General features: G+C 43.5%; 1 protein-coding gene across 7 annotated transcripts in view; it reads left to right on the plus strand.

Annotated features, from left to right (window-relative positions):
• Nucleotides 1-20,630, plus strand: part of LOC140202761 (aldo-keto reductase family 1 member D1-like) — a 99,118-nt gene that overhangs the window by 66,067 nt on the left and 12,421 nt on the right. For all 7 annotated transcript variants that reach the window (XM_072268065.1, XM_072268066.1, XM_072268070.1 and 4 more), the window contains 2 exons: nucleotides 3,545-3,622; nucleotides 15,169-15,291. In XM_072268065.1, the coding sequence (XP_072124166.1) occupies nucleotides 3,545-3,622; nucleotides 15,169-15,291 (201 nt within the window). The remainder of the gene's footprint in view (nucleotides 1-3,544; nucleotides 3,623-15,168; nucleotides 15,292-20,630) is intronic.

The following is a 20,630-nucleotide window of genomic DNA, read 5'->3' on the forward strand; positions in this document are numbered from 1 at the left end:
TCTCCAGCTTGGAGTCCAAGCCCAGACTCCTAGTTCCCAGTTCCTTGTTCTGGTCCCGCTTGCCTAGCCAATGCCCTAGCCCTAGTCTGTGTTCTTGTCCCAGCTCTCTAGTCAAGTCCTGTTCCTAGTACTTCAGTGTCTGTGTCTTGCATTATGACAGGAGCATTTTGGTAGGTCAAATATGATGGCAGAATATAGTATTAATGGTAAGACTCTTGGCAGTGTGGAGGATCAGAGGGATCTTGGGGTCCGAGTCCATAGGACACTCAAAGCTGCTGTGCAGGTTGACTGTGTGGTTAAGGTATACGGTGCATTGGCCTTCATCAATCGTGGGATTGAGTTTAGGAGCCAAGAGATAACATTACAGCTAGATAGAAACCTGGTCAGACCCCACTTGGAGTACTGTGCTCAGTTCTGGTCACTTCACTACAGGAAGGATGTGGAAACTATAGAAAGAGTGTAGAGGAGATTTACAAGGATGTTGTCCGGATTGGGGAGCATGTCTTATGAGAACAGGTTGAGTGAACTTGGCCAGTCTTCTTGGAGCAGCGGAGGATAAGAGGTGACCTGATGGACGTTTATAAGTTGATGAGAGGCATTGATCATGTGGATAGTCAGAGGCTTTTTTCCCAGGGCTGAAATAGTTAACAGGAGAAGGCACAGTTTTAAGGTGCTTGGAAGTAAGTACACAGGAGATGTCGGGGGTAAGTTTTTTACGCAGGGATGGTGAGTGTGTGGAATGGGCTGCCGGTCGACTGTGGTGGAGGGAGATATGATAGGGTCTTTTAAGAGACTCCTGGAGAGGTACATGGAGCTTAGACAAATAGAAGGCTATGGGTAACAGACAGACAGACATACTTTATTGATCCTGAGGGAAATTGGGTTTCATAACAGTTGCACCAACCAGGAATAGAGTATAAATATAGCAATATAAAACCATAAATAATTAAATATGTAAATTATGCCAGATGGAAATAAGTCTAGGACCAGCCTATTGGTTCAGGGTGTCTGACTCTCCAAGGGAGGAGTTGTAAAGTTTGATAGCCGCAGGCAGGAATGACTTCCTATGACGCTCAGTATTGCAGCTCGGTGGAATGAGTCTCTGGCTGAATGTACTCCTGTGCCTAACCAGTACGTTATGTGGTGGATGGGTGACATTGTCCAAGATGGCATGCAACTTGAACAGCATCCTCTTTTCAGACACCACCTTCAGAGAGTCCAGTTCCATCCCCACAACATCACTGGCCTTACGAATGAGTTTGTTGATTCTGTTGGTGTCTGCTACCCTCAGCCTGCTGCCCCAACACACAACAGCAAACATGATAGCACTGGCCACCACAGACTCATAGAACGTTCTCTGCATCGTCCGGCAGATGTTAAAGGACCTCAGTCTCCTCAGGAAATAGAGACGGCTCCGACTCTTCTTGTAGACAGCCTCAGTGTTCTTTGACCAGTCCAGTTTATTGTCAATTCATATCCCCAGGTATTTGTAGTCCTCCACCATGTCCACACTGACCCCCTGGATGGAAACAGGGGTCACCGGTACCTTAGCACTCCTCAGGTCTACCACCAGCTCCTTAGTCTTTTTCACATTAAGCTGCAGATAATTCTGCTCACATCATGTGACAAAGTTTCCCACCGTAGCCCTGGGTGATTTCTAAGGTAGGGACATGTTCAGCGCCTCCTTGTGGGCTGAAGGGCCTGTATTGTGCTGTAGGTTTTCTATGTTTCTATGAAACAGCTAAAAGCCTGGCACTCTATGTAGCTATTCCTGCCCTTGAGCCATTAATCTGTGTGATGGCCACAACATCATAGCTCCAAGTACTGATCTATGCTCTAAGCTCATCCGCTTAATTCATGATACTCCTTGCATTAAAATAGACATATCTCAAACCATCAGTCTGAGCACATTCCTTTTCTATCACCTGCCCATCCTCCTTCTCACACTGCCTACAAATTTTCTCTGTTTGTGAGCCAACTGCCCCTTCCTCCGTCTCTCCATTTCGGTTCCCACCCCCCAGCAATTCTAGTTTATAGTCTCCCCAATAGCCTTAGCAAACCTCCCTGCCATGATATTGGTCCCCCTCGGATTCAAGTGCAACCCGTCCTTTTTGTACAGGTCACGCCTGCCCCAGAAGAGGTCCCAATGATCCAGAAATCTGAATCCCTTCCTCCTGCTCCAATCACTCAGCCATGCATTTATCCTCCTCCTCATTCTATTCCTATACTCACTATCACGTGGCACAGGCAGTAATCCCAAGATTACCACCTTTGAGGTCCTGCTTCTCAACTTCCTTCCTAACTCCCTGTAGTCTGCTTTCAGGACCTCCTCCCTATTCCTGCCTATGTCGTTGGTACCAATATGTACCACGACCTCTGGCTGTTCACCTTCTCATTTCAAGATATCGTAGATGCAATCAGAAACATCTCAGACCCTGGCACCCAGGAGGCAAACTACCATCCATGTTTCTTTCCTACATCCACAGAATCGCCTGTCTGTCCCCCTAACTATAGAGTTGTTTTAGAGCCCCTGCCATTGAGCTAACACCTCACACCACAGCAGTAGGTGTTCAAAGCCTATTCTGCAATACAAGGAATCCTCAATCCCAGAGGCTTCCCGAGGGAAGGAAAATATATCGAGCACTCATTAGACCACTTCTGACATTTTCTTGGAGACATGGCCTGAAAACAGTATTTGGGCCCTTACTTTAGGAAAAATACAAAACATTTTACCACCCTGATACCCGGAATGAGCAGGTTGCGAGGAAAGAGTTAAACATAGCATTTATCCACCAGAGTTGGGAACACTAACGGGCAATTTAACTGAAACATTCAAGGTGTCGAGGCGTCCTGAAAGACCGGGTTCAGACAGCATGTTTTTCCTTGAGAGAGAACTGGAAGGTTGCTGTGCAAAAACTCATTGAGATCACCCATTCACTTGACAGAAAAATTTTTCTCTTCAGAGGATCGTGCACCCTGGGAACTCACTCCCTCCACACGAGCGACACGGTAGTGTTGCGGTTAGCACAGAACTTTACAGCGCCTGCCAGCGATTGCCGACCAATTCCCGCCACTGCCTGTGAAGAGTTTGTATGTTCTCCCCGTGGCCGTGGGGGTTTCCTCCTCTAGCTCCGGTTTCCCCACGCACTCCAAAGGCATATGTTTAGGGTTAAATTGTGGGCATGCTACGTTGCTGCTGGAAATAAGGCAACACTTGTGGGCTGTCTACCACTATCCTCGCTGACTTGATTTGATGCAAACAGCACATTTCACTTTATGTTTTGATGTACTTGTGACACACAAAGTTAGTCTTTATCCTCAGAGTGAATATGTTTAAGGCAGAGGTAGGTACGATAAACAGGCGGGGGGGGTCACTACGCACAGAGAGGCATACAGAGCTGAGATTACCATCAGATAAACGGCTGTTTTGTTTAATGGCGTTGATTTCTGTACCCTACTCCAGCTTCTAATTCATGTTTGCACACATGCTGCCTGATGTCCATTTGCTTCACGTCTTGTAAACCTTTGTGTGTATCTTTTCCAGCCTGGGGATGCGATTTATCCACAAGATGAAAATAGGAAGTATTTGTATCACCAGACAGACCTGTGCGCCACCTGGGAGGTAAGGTCAGGGAAGCCTAAGCGTCAGGCAACTTGCGGTTCTGTTGCGTGCAGAGCGGAAGGTCTTGGCAGAACAGTCACCCAGTCAGTTTCTGATTTCTCACAGTAGGCGGGGTCACACTGCAAGTAGTGAATGCAGCATGATAAATTGACCGAAACGCCGGTGTAGCCCCCCCCCACCGGCCACCCTCAGGGTCGCTCGGCTCGCTGTCGTCTAGGGAAACAGCCTCAGCCCCGCCAAACTGGATAATTCGTTTGTGTGGATGCTGTGTGAGGTACCCCACCCCGCCCAAATAACAGACAATACACCAGATACGATTAAATGAGTTACAGTTTATAGATATTACTGGAACTATATAATTAAGAGAGAATAAAATATTAAAGGAAAATAAAAGGCGCCACACTTATCAAAGTTCAATCTCTTCGTGCACAAAACAGTTGGAGCTCAAGAACCTTCTTCTTCACCCTGCGACCCCTCGGACCACCTCGACTGGCCACTTGGGACCAACAACGGTGGTCGACCAGACACTCCACACGAGTCCGTCTCCGTCTCCTCACCGAACGCCCTCCTCGGGGTCCAACCCCGTTAGCGGACATCACAGCACCTCGTCCATCCTCTGTTTCGCTCTCCCGCCTTCTGCCCCCAAAACCCCGCACATACAGTATCTTCAAATAAACCAAAAACGTAACAACTATCCCAATTGGTTAATAACATATTTCTTATCACACTCTAAACCAAAACAAGCTGCTAGCGCAAACTTTCTCAGCGTTTAACACAACAAAGCCGCATTCCCCAGATTAACATAACAAAGACGCCATTTTAATTAGCCTCTGCGGTAACATAAAAGTCGAAACCCCCTTACACAGGCAATGAGTGCTTGACCTAGAAGGAGTGGGTCTTGCAACCCCCATCCCCTTTTCCAAAAAATCAGATCTATTATCACTGACATATGAAGTGAGGTTTGTTACTTTGTGACAGAGGTAGTGCAAAAACAGAAATCTATAAGTTACAAAAAAAAGTGCAAAAAGAAAAGAATAACAAGGTAAGGTTCATTGTTTCATGAATAGAACGTAGAACTGTACAGGCCCTTCAACCTGTCAATCTGCTCCAAGATCAGCCTCACCCTTCCATCTCACAGTTAGTTCATTGAATACAACATCATGTTATTGCAGTATTACAGTGTAACAGACTCAAGCACGGGGTAACTAGAGACTCGAGTGAAAACACCAACGAGAATTTATTCACGGAAGAATCAACGAAGATACCCAGGTCACTCGGAACGAAGGCCACTGTGGAAAGGCTAGTTCAAGACTAAGCGATGAGTGCTCAGCATGCGTAACTTAAATTGTACAAGGTCGCACGAGAAACCCGCTGTTACCAATAAACAGCAGGGGGCTGGGGTGGGGGGGTCAGGGATCAGTTAACAAGCTACAATAAGGTAAATTAGCAATATTCAGGTGAAGTAGAATACCAAGGTTTGGAGCCCTTGGAGGTCTCTTGCTGATCCAAAGCATTCATGACACTACAGTGATTCACTATACACACTATTTGCAAACACCAACTTCATATCACAACACAGCCACCTCTATTTTGAACGTACCGGCATCCATCGGTCTTGGAAGACCTTCAATGTACCATGGATACCATGTGCTGTTTCTCCAGGGAGAGAAGGGCAGGTATCCAACTCGAGTAGAACCATCGACTGCCCGCAGTCTCCTCGGCTCCCGGGAACAAACTGAGTGGGGCACGCCGAGTGTGTGTCCATGGACGGTGGGGTGGGAAGACTCAAAGAACAATCCCCGTGGACCGTGGGAAAGTGCTGTGGGAGTGAGGGGTGTGTGCTGGAGGGTGTGGAAGGGACTTGTAGAAGGCATTGCCTCTTCATGGTGCTGAAATGAGAGAGTTGGGTTTACTGTCACAAAATAATAAGAGAGCCCATTTGGAAATATAACTACATTGCACTTAAAGCAATGAAGGGCCAGCAACAATTTGAGACAGGATTTAATCTTGGGTCATATAGCGATTAGCATAATGTTATTACAGTACCAGCAACGAGGATTCAATTCTGCCGCTGTATATAAGGTAGTGTATACGTTGTCTCTGTGACTGCCTGCATTTCCTCTGACTGCCCAGTTCCCTCCACACAGTACTTCAACTTCTGTTAATTTCTCCTTCCTCCCCCTCCTCACTTTTTCTATTCCCCATTCTGGTTCCCCTCTTGCTCCTTCACCCCCACACCCATCACTTCCCTCTAGCACCCCTCTTCCCTCCCTTTCTCCCATAGTCAACTATCCTTTCCTGGCAGGTTCCTTCTTCTTCAGCCCTTTCCCTTTCCCCCAACTTCTCACTTTATATCCCACATTACCCCCTCCTTCCCCTTCAGCTGGTCTCACCTATCACCTGCCAGCTTTTAGTTCTTTCCCCCCCACCCCTCACACATTGTTATTCTGGCTTCTGCTCCCCTCCTTTCCAGTCCTGATGAAGCGTCTCAGCCCAACACATTGACTGTTTATTCCCTTCAATAGGTGAGTTACTCCAGTACTTTGTGTGTGTGCCAAAGACATATAGGTTAATAGGTTAGCAATGCACACAAAATCCTGGAGGAACTTGGCAGCATCTATGGAAAAGAGCAAACAGTCAATGTTTCAGGCCAAGATCCTTCATCAGATCTCATTATGAGTGTAGCTTTGGATTTCCAGATTTCCAAATCTGTAGATTTTCTCCTGTTCGTGAGGATAATTGGGTGGCAGAGACTCATTGGGACAGAAGGGCTTGTTATCATGCTCTATCTCTAAATAAAATACAATACCTGTAAATAAAGTTAAAGTGATTTTTTAAAAAAATTATTAAACACAACCAAAAACACTGAACATATACTAACAATGCCAGGGAATCACACTTAAGCAGTAACAAATATATAGCTATTAATTTTAAATATACAAACAAAAAAAAATCCACTCTAAATACTGCTGGATAGAAAGAACTATATCTAAAGAGAGTCACAAAACAAAACCATTTACAGAAATAATCCGAAACATTGACAAATTTGTACAGTCTACAGCTTTCTGGTTGTGGGAAGTTTTCAAAGTATTAATGTATAGTTTGAAGTCTAACGTAAAAAATATAAATTAAGGTTTCTTATTGCTGTATTTGCATGTTGGTGCATGGCCAAGTGGTTAAGGCGTTCGTCTAGTGATCTGAAGGACGTTTTTTTGAGCCTTGGCTGAGGCAGCGTGTTGTGTCCTTGAGCAAGGCTCTTAACCACACATTGCTCTGCGACCAATGCTGTATGGGTCCTAATGCCCTTCCCTTGGACAACATTGGTGGCGTGGAGAGGGGAGACTTGCAGCATGGGCAACTGCTGGTCTTGCATACAACCTTGCCCAGGCCTGTGCCCTGGAAACCTTCCAAGGCGCAAATCCATGGTCTCACGAGACTAACAGATGCCTATCTGCATTTATAGATATAAAATTTGCTGTAAATTAACAGAAGATTTATGATAAAGAAATGATCCCTATGAAATTTGATATTATTAGTAAACCGAAATAAAACATTTTCAATACAAAATGTAAAATCCACATTAATATATTGATCTATAAATTGACAAACATCGACCCAATAAGTTTTAACATATTCACAATCCCAAAACAGATTAAATAAATCCTCTGGATATAAAGATATAAGATTCAAAGATTCAAAAAACTTTATTGTCATTCTAACTGTACATCAGCTCTGCAGGGCAGCATGAGACAGCGTTTCCCAGGAGCAGTGCAATCATAACATAACAAATGCAGCACTAAATAATAAACATAACAATAAATAGTAAAACACAACAGCCACATGTCAGTTAAAATCAGTTATAAGTGTCCGGTGCAAGTTAAAAGTGTCCAAGGCAGAGTCAGGTAGGGCAGCTATTTAGCAGTCTGACTGCCTGTGGGAGGAAGCTGTTTAGTAGCCTTGTGGTTTTAGTTTTGATGCTCCTGTAATGTTTGCCTGATGGCAGAAGAACAAACAGTTCATGGAGAGGGTGTGAGGGGTCTTTAATGATGTACCATGTCTTCTGGAGGCATCAACTCTGAAAGAGGTCTTGGACAGAAGGTAGGGAGACCCCAACTTCTCTGCTCCCCTAACCACCCTCTGCAAGGCTTTTTTGTCGACAGCACTGCAGCTGGAGTACCAGGTTGTGATGCTAAAGGTCAGCACACTCTCAACCATGCCTCTGTAGAATGTAGTTAAGATGTTAGTGGGGAGTGATGCTTGTTTAAGCTTCCTCAGAAAATGCAATTTCTGCTGGGCCCATTTTCACAATCCCAGTGGTGTTCCTGGACCACATGAGATTGTCCGAGATCTGCACCCCAAGGAACTTGATGTTTTCCACTCTCTCCACTGTGGAGCTGCTGATGCTGAGGGGTGTGCGCTCAGGTTGAGACCGTCTGAAATCGACGATCATCTCCTTGGTTTTGGTGACATTAAGCATCAAGTTGTTATCCCTGCACCAGCTCTCTAGGTGTTTGACCTCCTCCCTGTACATAGTTTCATCAATTTTGCTGATGAGCCCCACCACTGTGGTATCATCAGCAAATTTAATGATCAGGTTCTCCTTGAATCTGGCTGCACAGTCATGTGTTAGCAGTGTAAACAGCAATGGGCTAAGCACACAGCCTTGTGGGGATCCAGTGTGATGGAGTCAGAGATGTTCCTGCCAACACAGATTGACTGTGGTCTCTCTGTCAAGAAATCCAGAATCCAGCGACACATGGCAGTGCTAAGGCCAAGCAGCGACAGTTTCCCCACTAGTCTCTGTGGGATGATGGTATTGAACGCTGAACTGAAATCAATGTACAGGATTCTGGCATAAGTGTCTTTGTTGTCCAAGTGAGAGAGAACGCTGTGCAGTGTGGAGGATATTGCGTCCTCCGTAGAGCGATTTGGACAATAAGCAAACTGCAGAGGATCCAGTGATGAGGGGAGGCTGGCTGTGATATGAGGCTTGACAAGCCGTTCAAAACATTTCATCACTATGGGGGTCAGGGCAACGGGACGGTAATCATTCAGATTACTGCAAAACCACAGAACCACAAAAAGAACAGTTAGTTTCAATATCAGAATTAAACTTTGTCAAATAAACATTGGTTGGATAATATCTATGTATAATTTTAAAAGAAATTTCTTTAATTTTATTCCTCAATAAAAATTTATTAAATAAGCCCCAAATACTCCTCCACCTCAGATTCCCCAAGCGACTATTCCAAAAACTGACAGCTGTAGGAATAGAAGTGATGTCTTTTTGAAACAAACTTCTAATACCTCTATTTTTTTAAAAAAAAGATGGAAGAAAACAAATCTTTCCTACAGCTGTACTGGATGGATCCAAGCTGGGTAATTCAACTACCAAATATGATGTATTTCTAAACAACATAATTACACCAGGTCATAACAACAGCAAGTTCTTTTGAAGTCACAGGAAATTCACTGTTTAACTAACAAACCTTTATCAAACAAATATTTATTCTCATAAATTATGTTGTGGTTATTCCAGATAAAATAACTATGAGGAGAAAAATTTTGTTTGTAAATCAAAGACCAAGATAAAAGCATCTGTTTATGGAACTGAGATAAATGGGGAGGAACTTTGTCGATTTTGTAATTGCATAAAAGAAAAAATTTCAATCCACCAACCTTGGAAAAGACAAAAAAAGGAATACAATTCCATATAGAAGTAGGATTATGTAAAAGTTGTTCAATCCAATTAATTTTAAAAGTATTATTAAGACTGTCAAAATCAAGAAAATTTAGACCCCCCTTTGTCATAACTATTCATGACAGCAGATTTTTTTTAACATAATGAACTTTGTTTTTCCATAAAAATTTAAGCAACATGGGTTGCCAAACCAGCAGAAATGGACCACATGTTGAAGTCTGGTTTAACAGAAACTAATAAAGTTTTATTAAAGAAATAAGTAACACAGTACTCTAATCGTAAGGATATAAATGCAACAGGTTAGCAATGATAAAACACACATGTACACAGAACTAGGGTAATAGGAATCAACCAAGCTCTATCGCAGTCTAGGGGTAAAATGATCAGTCTCAAGTGACGCAGAGTTCAGTTCAGCTTAGTACAGTTCGCAGTAATCGCTGTTGTGCCATTGGAGAGAGAGAGAATGCAAATTTTGATTCAAACAGAGCTTTGATGTTCTTCGCAGTTAGCTTTCAGGCGAACGCTTTTATGTCTTCTATCCCGCTGTGGTCACCAACTGTGACCCCTCTGTTCCGGATACGACCGTTCTTCCATGGTGAACCCAGCACCCAGGCAAGGGCGGACACACACACCAGATTCCCGCCAATCGTCCCTTTTCACCCTGTGAGTCTATGGTCGGTTCCTTTGAACCAGACCTCCAAACTCCCACCAACTTGTGGGGGCACACCACTCTTCCAGGGTCTCATTGTCTCGTGACCTTGTGGCGTGTCATGCATTAGCGAACCTGTTCTTTTTATCCCTCTGCTGGGGTATCGCCTGTCCATCAAACTTCAAACAGTTCAGGTTCAAAGCAACCGGTCTGTCAATATTCTGCATTGTGTCTCTTTTCGTTATCTCTCTCCTCTGTCATTAACATTTTGAACGTTTCTCCATTTGTCTCCCTTATCTCTCTCATCAGCATCAATCTTCTGATAACTTGGTTTTTCGTCATACTATAAACTTACAAATTTTTTTATCAACGTATAAGGAGAGAGTTGAATATATAAGCCTGGAAAGAGCTTCTGCTTTACAAAGCAAAACCCGGCCTTCCAAAGATAAGTCCCTTTGAAGCCACTGGTTTAATCTATTTTTGGTTTTGTCTATAAGAGGTTAAAAATTATGGACACACCTTATGTATTCATTTTTAACAATAGTTATCCCCAAATATGTGACTTTATCTTTTACTGGAATACCTATTATTAATTATAGATTGAGTGCAACCTTTAAGAGGAAACGATCCACGTTTGTGAATATTTAAACAGAGACCTGAGGCTTTAGAAAAAACGGAAATGCAATTTAAAGCTAATGAAATTTCAGAAACACCATTTAAAAAGAGTCGTATCATCTGCAACCTGACTAATCAGCAAATTGGAATTTGCACAGGAAATGCCTTTTAGAGGACTAGACTTGATGGAACAGGTGAGCAGCTGAGCACATTAAAGAAATAGATAAGGTGAGATAGGACAACCTTGTCTCACCCCCCACCCCCAATTCACATCACACCTCGGTGAAGTCCCCAACTTCAACTTTATCGAACTATTAGTGTTTGTGTACAAAGCCTTAACCACCTTCCAAAATAATGGACCAAATCCAAATTTGCCAAGAGCGGAGAAAATAAATGGGTGCTCAATAATATCAAAAGCTTTGTAGAAATCTAAAGACAGTATAAAACTATCATTTTGAACAAGATGGGAATAATCAATAAGATCTAAAACTAATCTGACATTATTAGAGATATGACGACCCCTCATGAAACCTGACTGTGTTTCATCAATAATAAATGGTAAAACTACTTTCATTCTGTTAGCAAAGATTTGGGCCAGAATTTTATAATCACTATTGAGAAGGCAAATAGGATGCCAATTATTGATAAATAATTTATCTTTTTTTGGTTTAGGAATTAAAGTAATAAGGCCCTGTATTAAAGAAGTGGGAAGAAATTCTTTATCAACACACTCTAAAAACAATTTCAGCAAAAAGGGAGCTAAGGTGTCAGAAAACATCTTATAAAATTCTGCAGTCAGACCGTCCACACCTGGCGGCTCATTGTTTTTTAAATTTGAAATGGCAGCCTTAACCTCTCCCAAGGTAATAAGAGCCTCACACAGGTCTTTCTGATCATTGGACAGGTTCCTAAGAATATTAATATCATTCATGAAATTTAGTGTAGATGCTTCACAATATTTTGAGCTATACAGTTTACTAGAAAAAGGTCAGGTCGGGTCACTTGTCTGAGTGCCACCGGTACCATGTAACCCAGTACTACCCGTCGCACGGTCGGGTGGTTGGCGACTAAACCGGCTCCCCCACCAGGCTTGCCTGGTGAGGAGGGTGGCTAGACACCCCGCAGGGTGAAGAACAAGACCTGTCAAAGGGCAGATGAACCCTCTCGTAGGGTCAACCTCTATCTAGCAAACACGTGTCGTGGAGCGTGGAAAGGACATTCCTTGCATCGAAGCTTGGTCTGGCCATTCACTGCAACAGAACTTCCCCCAGCTGTCTTGGACTCCACCATGCCGCTGGATCCGGGAGGGGATGTCGAGAGGGTGGGTCTGGACCTGTGCAACCCCCCACTCACCTAAAATCCACTCATGCACACGCTATTCCTTTCTGAGGAGTGGGGTACCACCCCACTAACTGACTGAAAGGAACCATCATCATCCTATGGGATGGATAGCCAGAGAGAGAGAGAGAGACTATAAAAAGCAGAACAATATTTTGCTATTTTTTTTAGAGTCCTCTGTGGTCACACCATCAATATTAAACTGATGAATGAAATTGAATTGGGCATGCTGCTTTTTCTAGATCTCACATATGCAGCTTCTGCCTTTATAAGATAAAAATGGTTTAGCTCATCCTTTAACAAAGCCAGCTCCTCTTTATCTCTCCCTGAAAGGTTATCTGGAAACAATTCACATAAATTTGCAACCTTTGAGATCAATAATTGTTCTTCCAATTTTCTTTTCTTTACTAAATCACTACTGTATTTCCTAAAAAAATTTGTCAGATTCAAATTTTAAAAGTTCCCAATTTGTAGAGAAATTATTTTCTACCATCGCTTTATGTAAAAAGTAGGTTGTCAACTTTTTAATGTGCAAAGAGTCAAGTTCATGCCCCAAAATGGAATTATTTAGTTTCCAATAAGATTTAAAGTTGGATTCAGCTGAAGATAATGCAATTTGTATAGAGATAGCTTTATGATCAGTTAAAGGTGAGGGAGAAAAATTAAAAGTGACATTATTATTTCTTAAGGTATTGGACAGTGATCAGTAATCTAATCTAGACATGCACGTAATAGATTTATTAGTCCAGGTATAATTTCTAACTTCAGGAAAGTGCTCTCCCCAGATATCTATGATATTAAACTTCTGAATAAAGCTTGTGAAGTTATTATAAGTAGAGAGTTGCCTTGGTGGCCATCAATCAATATTTTCATCTAAAACCATATTAAAGTCTCCTCCCATAACAATAAACAGATCAGGAAATTTAAAAAGCCAATAATCCAAATGTTTTTCCAAGATCCCAAGTAATCTATCATTATCATTTTTAATATTATAACCATAAATATTAGCAATAAGAAACATTTTACCACAATATTGAACAATAAGAACCAAAAAATGTCCATTCGTATCTGCCTCAAAGTGCAAAACATCTCCTTTAAAGCTAAACATCAGAGTAAGAACACCTGCAGAATGTTCAGAATCATGTGAAAACCAAACATCATTCCCCCACTGGGATTTCCATAGTTTAATGTCTTCAGTCACAGAGTGTGACTCTTGGATTAAAAGAAAAGTCCATGTGTTTATGCTGCTTTAAAAAGAAGAATAAAGCCTTACGTTTAACAGTGTGTCTAAATCCTCTGGCGTTAGAGAAGGTGAGAAAGATAGTCTTATAAGAAACTATATATATACTCAAAAAGAATTCTTCATCTCTAATAATTAAAGTAAAAAACTAAAGTGATATTAATGGCAAAGTGAGCTTGAATGAGGTCATGCTAAAGGACCCAATCTCCAGTACATGAAATCTCTCATCCTCCCAGTGACCTTATTCTTATTCTGAACACTTCTTCGAATTCTTGCACTCCTTGCACCTCAAATGTGCAGCTACAGACACTTGCAAAGATTCCAGCTATGACTGTATCTTTATTGGCTATGTAGAACAGTCCTTTCTCTGGTACCCCTCCCCAATTCTTTCTCTGTTAGAAGTGTTTCCAGGAACAAGATTATTACAGTGTGCAAGAACAGGAGGTGGCAGGAACAGTCAGGCAGCATCCATGGAGAGTAAATAGAGGCAACCTTTCAGTCTAACTGTGACGAGGAGGTGTACAAGAGTGAGTCACATCAGTCAGTTGAGTGGTGTGCGACATAACCTTGCACTCAATAAAACTAAGGAATGAATTGTGAACCTCAGGAAGGGGAATTCGAGGGAACACACACTTGTCATTATTGAGAAGTCAGAGGTGGAAAGGGTGAGCAGTTTCAAGTTCCTGAACATCAACATCTCTGAAGACTAATCCTGAGACCAATATATTGATGCAACTATGAAAAAGGCACCACCAGTGGCTATAGTTCATTAAGAATTTGAGGAAATTTATGTCACCAAATACTCTACTAAATTTCTAGAGATGTAACAAGGAGAGTATTCTGACTGATGCATCATTTTCTGGTCTGGAGGCAACAAAGCATAAGATTGGAAAAGGCTAAAGAGGTTTGTAATCTCAGCCAATTCCATGGTGGGAATTGGCCTCCCCAGCATTGAGGAAATCTTCGATAGGCGACGCCTTAAGAAAGCGGAATCCATTGTCAAGGACCCTCACCGTCCAGGATATGTCCTCTCCCTGCTACCATCAGGTGGGAGGTACAGAAGCCTGAAGGCGCACACTCGGTGATTCAGTGATATTAATGGCAAAGTGAGCTTGAACGAGGTCATGGTAAAGGACCCAATCAGATTCACCACATCAAATCTCTCACTTGGCCATTAATGTCACTGAATAGCTGAATGTGTGCCTTCAGGCTTCTGTACCTCCTGCCTCTTCCCCTCTGCCATCCGATTCCCAAATGGACATTGAATCCTTAGACAACAGGAATTCTGCAGATGCTGGAAATTCAAGCAACACACATCAAAGTTGCTGGTGAACGCAGCAGGCCAGGCAGCATCTCTAGGAAGAGGTACAGTTGACGTTTCAGGCCGAGAAGGGTCCTGACGAAGGGTCTTGGCCTGAAACGTCGACTGTACCTCTTCCTAGAGATGCTGCCTGGTCTGCTGCGTTCACCAGCAACTTTGATGTGTGTTGCTTGAATCCTTAGACACTACCTCACTGTTTTTTAATATACAGTATTTCTGTTTTTTGCACATTTTGAAAAATCTGTTCAATATATGTATACTATAATTGATTTACTTGTTTACTTATTATTATTATTATTTTTAATTTATTTTTTTTCTTCTGGATTATGTATTGCATTGAACTGCTGCTGCTAAGTTAACAAATTTCACGTCACATCCCGGTGATAATAAACCTGATTCTGATTCTGAAGACCCACACTCAACATTATAGGAACAGCTTCTTCTCCTCCACCAACAGAATTCTGTATCGTCTATGAACCCATGAACACTACCTCACTTTTTTGCACTACTTAATATTTTTAATGTCTTATTGTGCCTTATAGTATTTTATGCCTTGCACTGTACCGCCACCGCAAAACAAATTTCATAATCAATGTCAGTGATAATAATTCCAATTCTGATTTTGGATTTGGAACATGCACGGAGTTACACTCTTGAATAAGGGTTTTTTTTTATTTGCTAGGCTCTGGAAGCGTGTAAAGATGCCGGCCTGGTCAAGTCGATCGGTGTGTCCAACTTCAATCGCAGGCAGCTGGAGCAGATTCTGCACAAGAAGGGCCTGAAGTACAAGCCAGCAGTTAATCAGGTACCATCCCATGAGAACAGCAGAGTCGCGGCACTGTATCATAATCACACCTTGCCAAACTCATCTGATGAAACCTTTACCTTGAGTACAGCTTTCCTGCCCAGGTACACCTTCCTCTGTTTTCCTGGTCAAACCATTGTGATGACGGTGTTGTGATAGTCAACAGAACGTGGCCATCTTATCCACTGGCACCTTCTCTGAAGCAGTTCAGTGTTCTACATTTCTCAGCTCTCATATCATGACTTTAGTCTAACACCCAGGAATCATAGTGAGTGTGCCTGCATTGCTCCCTTTCCCTCAGCCCCTGCACTGACTCACCTCACCACCTCAGTTACCTCAATCTCCACTTCGTACCGAATGCTCCTGTTTCTTTGTTTACTGCTTCCTACCCCAACTTACCGTCTTCCTCCATATTAAAGTTTCAGGCCCCTTATCTAAGAAGGGATGTGCTGACATTGGAGAGGGTCATGAAGAGGTTTGCAAGAATTAACCCAGGAATGGAAGTGTTATTGAATGAGGAGAAGTCTGGTGCCTTTGGGCCTGTACTTGCTAGAGTTTAAAAGAATGAGGAGGGATCACATTGAAACCTATCAAATAATGGAAGGTTTAGATAGACTGGATGTGGAGAGGATGTTTCCTATTATGGGGGAGTCGAGGACCAGAGGGCACAGCCTTGGAATAGAAGGACATCCCTTTAGAACAGAGATGAGGAGGAATTTCTTTAGCCAGAGGCTGGTGAATCTGTGGAATTCATGGCCACACATGTCTGTGAATTCCAAATTATTGGGAATATTTAAAGTGAAGGTTGATAGGATCTTAATTAGAAAGTGTGTCAAAGGTTACAAGGAGAAGTCAGGAGAATGGTGTTTGAGAGCAGTAATAAATCAACCATGATGGAATTGTGGAGCAGACTTGAGGAGCTGAACAGTCTAATTCTGCTCTTATGTCTTATAGTCTAATGGTCTAAGTCCCAAACATATTTTCAAAGACTATCCCTGTGCCTTGTTGTCCAACTCAGTATAGTCAACATTCCACTGATCTTTTCCATTGACATCCCTCAGTGGTCAAGGTGATTTGCTCCCACTCCGGTTTTTTTGGGTTCGGAAGTAACTAATGAGGCCAGTGTAGAGGGCTTGCCTCTCTAGCAGATGGAGCCTGATGCTGCTGGGCAGGCCAGTGGGGATTTTGTGACATGGCAACTCCTTCCTTGGGACATCTGGTGCATTGACTCAGAGGTCCTCACTACCACTCTGAACGCTCTTTCTTCATTATGGGCCAGAGTTTCTGAGGAGTCAGTGGGGATGCCGAGTTCATTCATGATAAACCCCTTATATCATACTTCATCTTGGTCTACTGTTTTCTTGCCATGCCCACTCCTGTGCCACTGCTGGAAAAGCATCTGCTACAAAGTCATTCGGAATAGATTATTGTTTCCAATAGCCTCATCGGCAATCCTCTAAAATCCAGAACATTTCTGCATTGGCTGCATTATTTTGTGACTCAATCTCTAATAAAATCATCCCTCTGGTTGCTCTCCATCATCATTCCTTCCATCCCTTCTCCAAGGAAAATGGGTAAGGGGATTTATGGTGTTCTGTGAGGCCAGTGTTCTGTACTGGGTGTCAGATACGGGAAGTCTGGGAGACTCCCAGCATCTCGGACAGCCACATCTGCGCCAGGTGTGTCAAGTGGCAGCTCCTTAGGGACCATGTTAGGGACCTGGAGCTGCAGCTTGATGAACTTCGTATGGTCAGGGAAAGTGAGGAGGTGATAGAGAGGAGCTATAGACAAGTAGTCACACCGGGACCCTGGGAGACAGATAAATGGGTAACAGTCAGGAGAGGGAAGGGCAAGAGGCAGGTACTAGAGCGTACCACTGTGGCTGTTGAAAGTACTCCTGCTTGAGTACTGTTGGGGGGAGGACAGCCTACCTGGGGGAAGCAACAGAGTCTGGCCCTGTGGCTCAGGGGGTAGGGAAAGGAAGAGGCTGGCAGCAGTGATAGGGGGCTCTATAGTTAGGGGGTTAGACAGGCGATTCTGTGGATGCAAGAAAGAAATGCGGATGGTAGTTTTTCCTCACAGGTGCCAGGGACTGAGATGTTTCTGATCGTGTTCACGATATCCTGAGGTGGCAAGGTGAACAGCCAGAGGTCATGGTACATATTGGTACCAATGACATAGGTAGGAAAAGGGAAGAGGTCCTGAAAACAGGCTACAGGGAGATAGGAAGGAAGTTGAGAAGCAGGACCTCAAAAGTAGTAATCTTGGGATTACTGCCTGTGCCACGCGACAGTGAGTATAGGAATAGCATGAGGTAGAAGATAAATGCGTGGCTGAGGGGTTGGAGTAGGAGGCAGGGCTTCAGATTTCTGGATCATTGGGACCTCTTTAGGCGCAGGCGTGACCTGTACAAAAAGGATGGGTTGCACTTGAACTCAAGGGGGATCAATATCCTGGCAAGGAGCTTTGCTGAGGCTGTTGGGGAGAGTATAAGCTGGGGGGGGGGAGGTGGGAACCGAACTGAAGAGACGGAGGAAATGGCACTTGGCTCACAAATGGAGAAAGCTTGCAGGTAGTACGAGAGGGAGGATAGGCAAGTGATAGAGAAGGGATGCACTCAGACTGATGGTTTGAGATGTGTCTATTTTAACGCAAGGAGTGTCATGAACAAAGCGGATAAGCTTAAAACGTGGATTAGTACTTGGAGCTGTAATGTTGTGGCCATTACAGAGACTTGGATGGCTCAGGGGCAGGAATGGCTGCTTAGAGTGTCATGCTTTAGATGTTTCAGAAAGGACAGGAAGAGAGGCAAAAGAGGTGGGGGCGTGGCACTGCTGATCAGAGTTAATGTCACAGCTGCAGAAAAGGAGAAAGTCATGGAAGGACTGTCTACTAAGTCTCTGTAGGTGGAAGTTAGAAACAGGAAGAGGTCAATAACTCTTCTGGGTGTTTTTCTATAGACCACCAATAGTAACAGGGACATCGAGGAGCAGATAGGGAGACAGCTTCTGGAAAGATGTGATAGTAACAGGGTTGTCGTGGGAGATTTCAATTTCCCAAATATTGATTGGCATCTCCCTAGAGAAAGGGGTTTAGAGTTTGTTAGGTGTGTTTAGGAAGGTTTCCTGACACAATATGTAGATAAGCCTACAAGAGGAGAGGCTGTACTTGATCTGGTATTGGGAAATGAACCTAGTCAGATGTCAGGTCTCTCAGTGAGAGAACATTTTGGAGATAGTGATCACAATTCTATCTCCTTTACCATAGCATCGGAGAGGGATAGGAACAGACAAATTAGGAAAGCGTTTAATTGGAATAAGGGGAAATATGAGGCTATCAGGCAGGAACTTGGAAGCATAAATTGGTAACAGATGTTCTCAGGGAAATGTATGGCAGAAATGTGGCAAATGTTCAGTGGACATTTGTCTAGCGTTCTGCATAGGTACATTCCATTGAGACAGGGAAAGGCTGGTAGGGTACAGGAACTGTGGTGTACAAAGGCTGTTGAAAATCTAGTCAATAAGTAAAGAAAAGCATATGAAAGGTTCAAAAACTAGGTAATGATAGAGATCTAGAGGCTAGCAGGAAGGAACTTATGAAAGAAATTAGGAGAGCCAAAACGGGCCATGAGAAGACCTTGGCAATCAGGATTAAGGAAAACCCCCAAGGCCTTCTACAAGTATGTGAAGAGCAAGAGGATAAGATGTGAGCAAATAGGACCAAACAAGTGTGACAGTGGAAGAGCATGTAAGAGCATGTATGGAACCAGAGGAGATAGCAGAGCTATGCAATGAATACTTTGCTTCAGTATTCACTATAGAAAAGGATCTTGGCAATTGTAGGGATGACTTACAGCGGACTGAAAAGCTTGAGCATATAGACATTAAGAAAGCGGATGTGCTGGAGCTATTAGGGCTGATTTATACTTGTGCTTACTAGCTTACGCTGCAGGCTACACAAGTTGGCTACGCTGTTGTGAGCATTTATACTTGTGCGTTGGTGTGTCTGCGTCACTCTGCAATTCACCACCAAAATGCTAGTTGGCGGTGGGGTTTCTATGCCACTGTGTTGAGTTTCTTCATGTTGAAACTCAACATGAAGAAACTCAAACTTCAAACAACGGCAACTGAAACTGAAGGAGGGTGAATTTTCTGTGCTTGTCCGGCCACTGAGAGACATGGACGAGGAAATGCATTTCAAATAGTTTCAGATGTCGGCAGGTAGGTTTGACGATTTGGTTCATCGTCTCCAACCATCTATTTCGCATCAGTGTACGCACAGTATAGTCAGGGACTGGCAATCACCATTCCAGTTTTAGCTTCGGGTGGAAGTCAACAGGCTGTAGCAGCTAGCTACAAACTGGCATCAAGCACAGGGTCCTCCATAATTTCGGAGATCTGTAAAGCTTTATGGAAAACATTGCAGCCAGAGTTCCTTCCTTGCCCTTCAGTCGCCCAATGGGAAGCCATTACAGCGCAGGACGAAATGCGATGCTACCAAGCGGACTAATCACAGCTGTTGCAGTCTGCGATGCCGCGACGCGTAGTTACATTTTGGGAGAGGTCCGCGTTAGGCTACGGCGTAGGGTTCAGCGTAGATACTACGTAGGGTTCGCAGCTATGCCATACCTACGGTGTACATTTAACGCACAAGTATAAATCAGCCTTTAGAAAGCATCAAGTTGGGCCGGCTGGTGGCGCAATGATATCGGCGCCGGACCCGGGAGCGGAGGTTCCCGGGTTCAAAACCAGTCGGGTCTGCTCCCAAATACGCTTTCCATCTGCACTGGGTTGAGTGTCAAGATTGCAACTCGACCTTGTAAAATAAAGGGAAAAATACTGCAAAAATGTCTCTGTGAGGAGTGGCGTGCCACACAGTCTCTCTCTCTCGCTCCATGCCTTGTAAAACAAAAGCCATGAAAAAGACATTATCATGGACGCACACGCAGACGCACACGCACAGATTCGCACACACGCAGGCACACCCCAAAAAAAAGCATCAAGTTGGCTAAGTCACTGGGACCAGTCGAGATGTATGCCAGGCTACTGTGGGAGGCGAGGGAGGAGATTGCTGAGCTTCTGGCGATGATCTTTGCATCATCAATGGGGATGGGAAAGGTTCCGGAGGATTGGAGGGTTGCAGATGTTGTTCCCTTATTCAAGAAAGGGAGTAGAGGTAGCCCAGGAAATTATAAACCAGTGTGATGGGAAAGATCCTGAGAGGCAGGATTTATGAACATTTGGAGAGGCATAATATGATTAGGAATAGTCAGCATGGTTTTGTCAAAGGCAGGTCGTGCCTTACAAGCCTGATTGAATTGATTTGAGTATGAATTTCTT

This window comes from Mobula birostris, chromosome 9 (genome assembly GCF_030028105.1).
Source record: "Mobula birostris isolate sMobBir1 chromosome 9, sMobBir1.hap1, whole genome shotgun sequence".
Lineage (NCBI taxonomy): Eukaryota > Metazoa > Chordata > Chondrichthyes > Myliobatiformes > Myliobatidae > Mobula > Mobula birostris.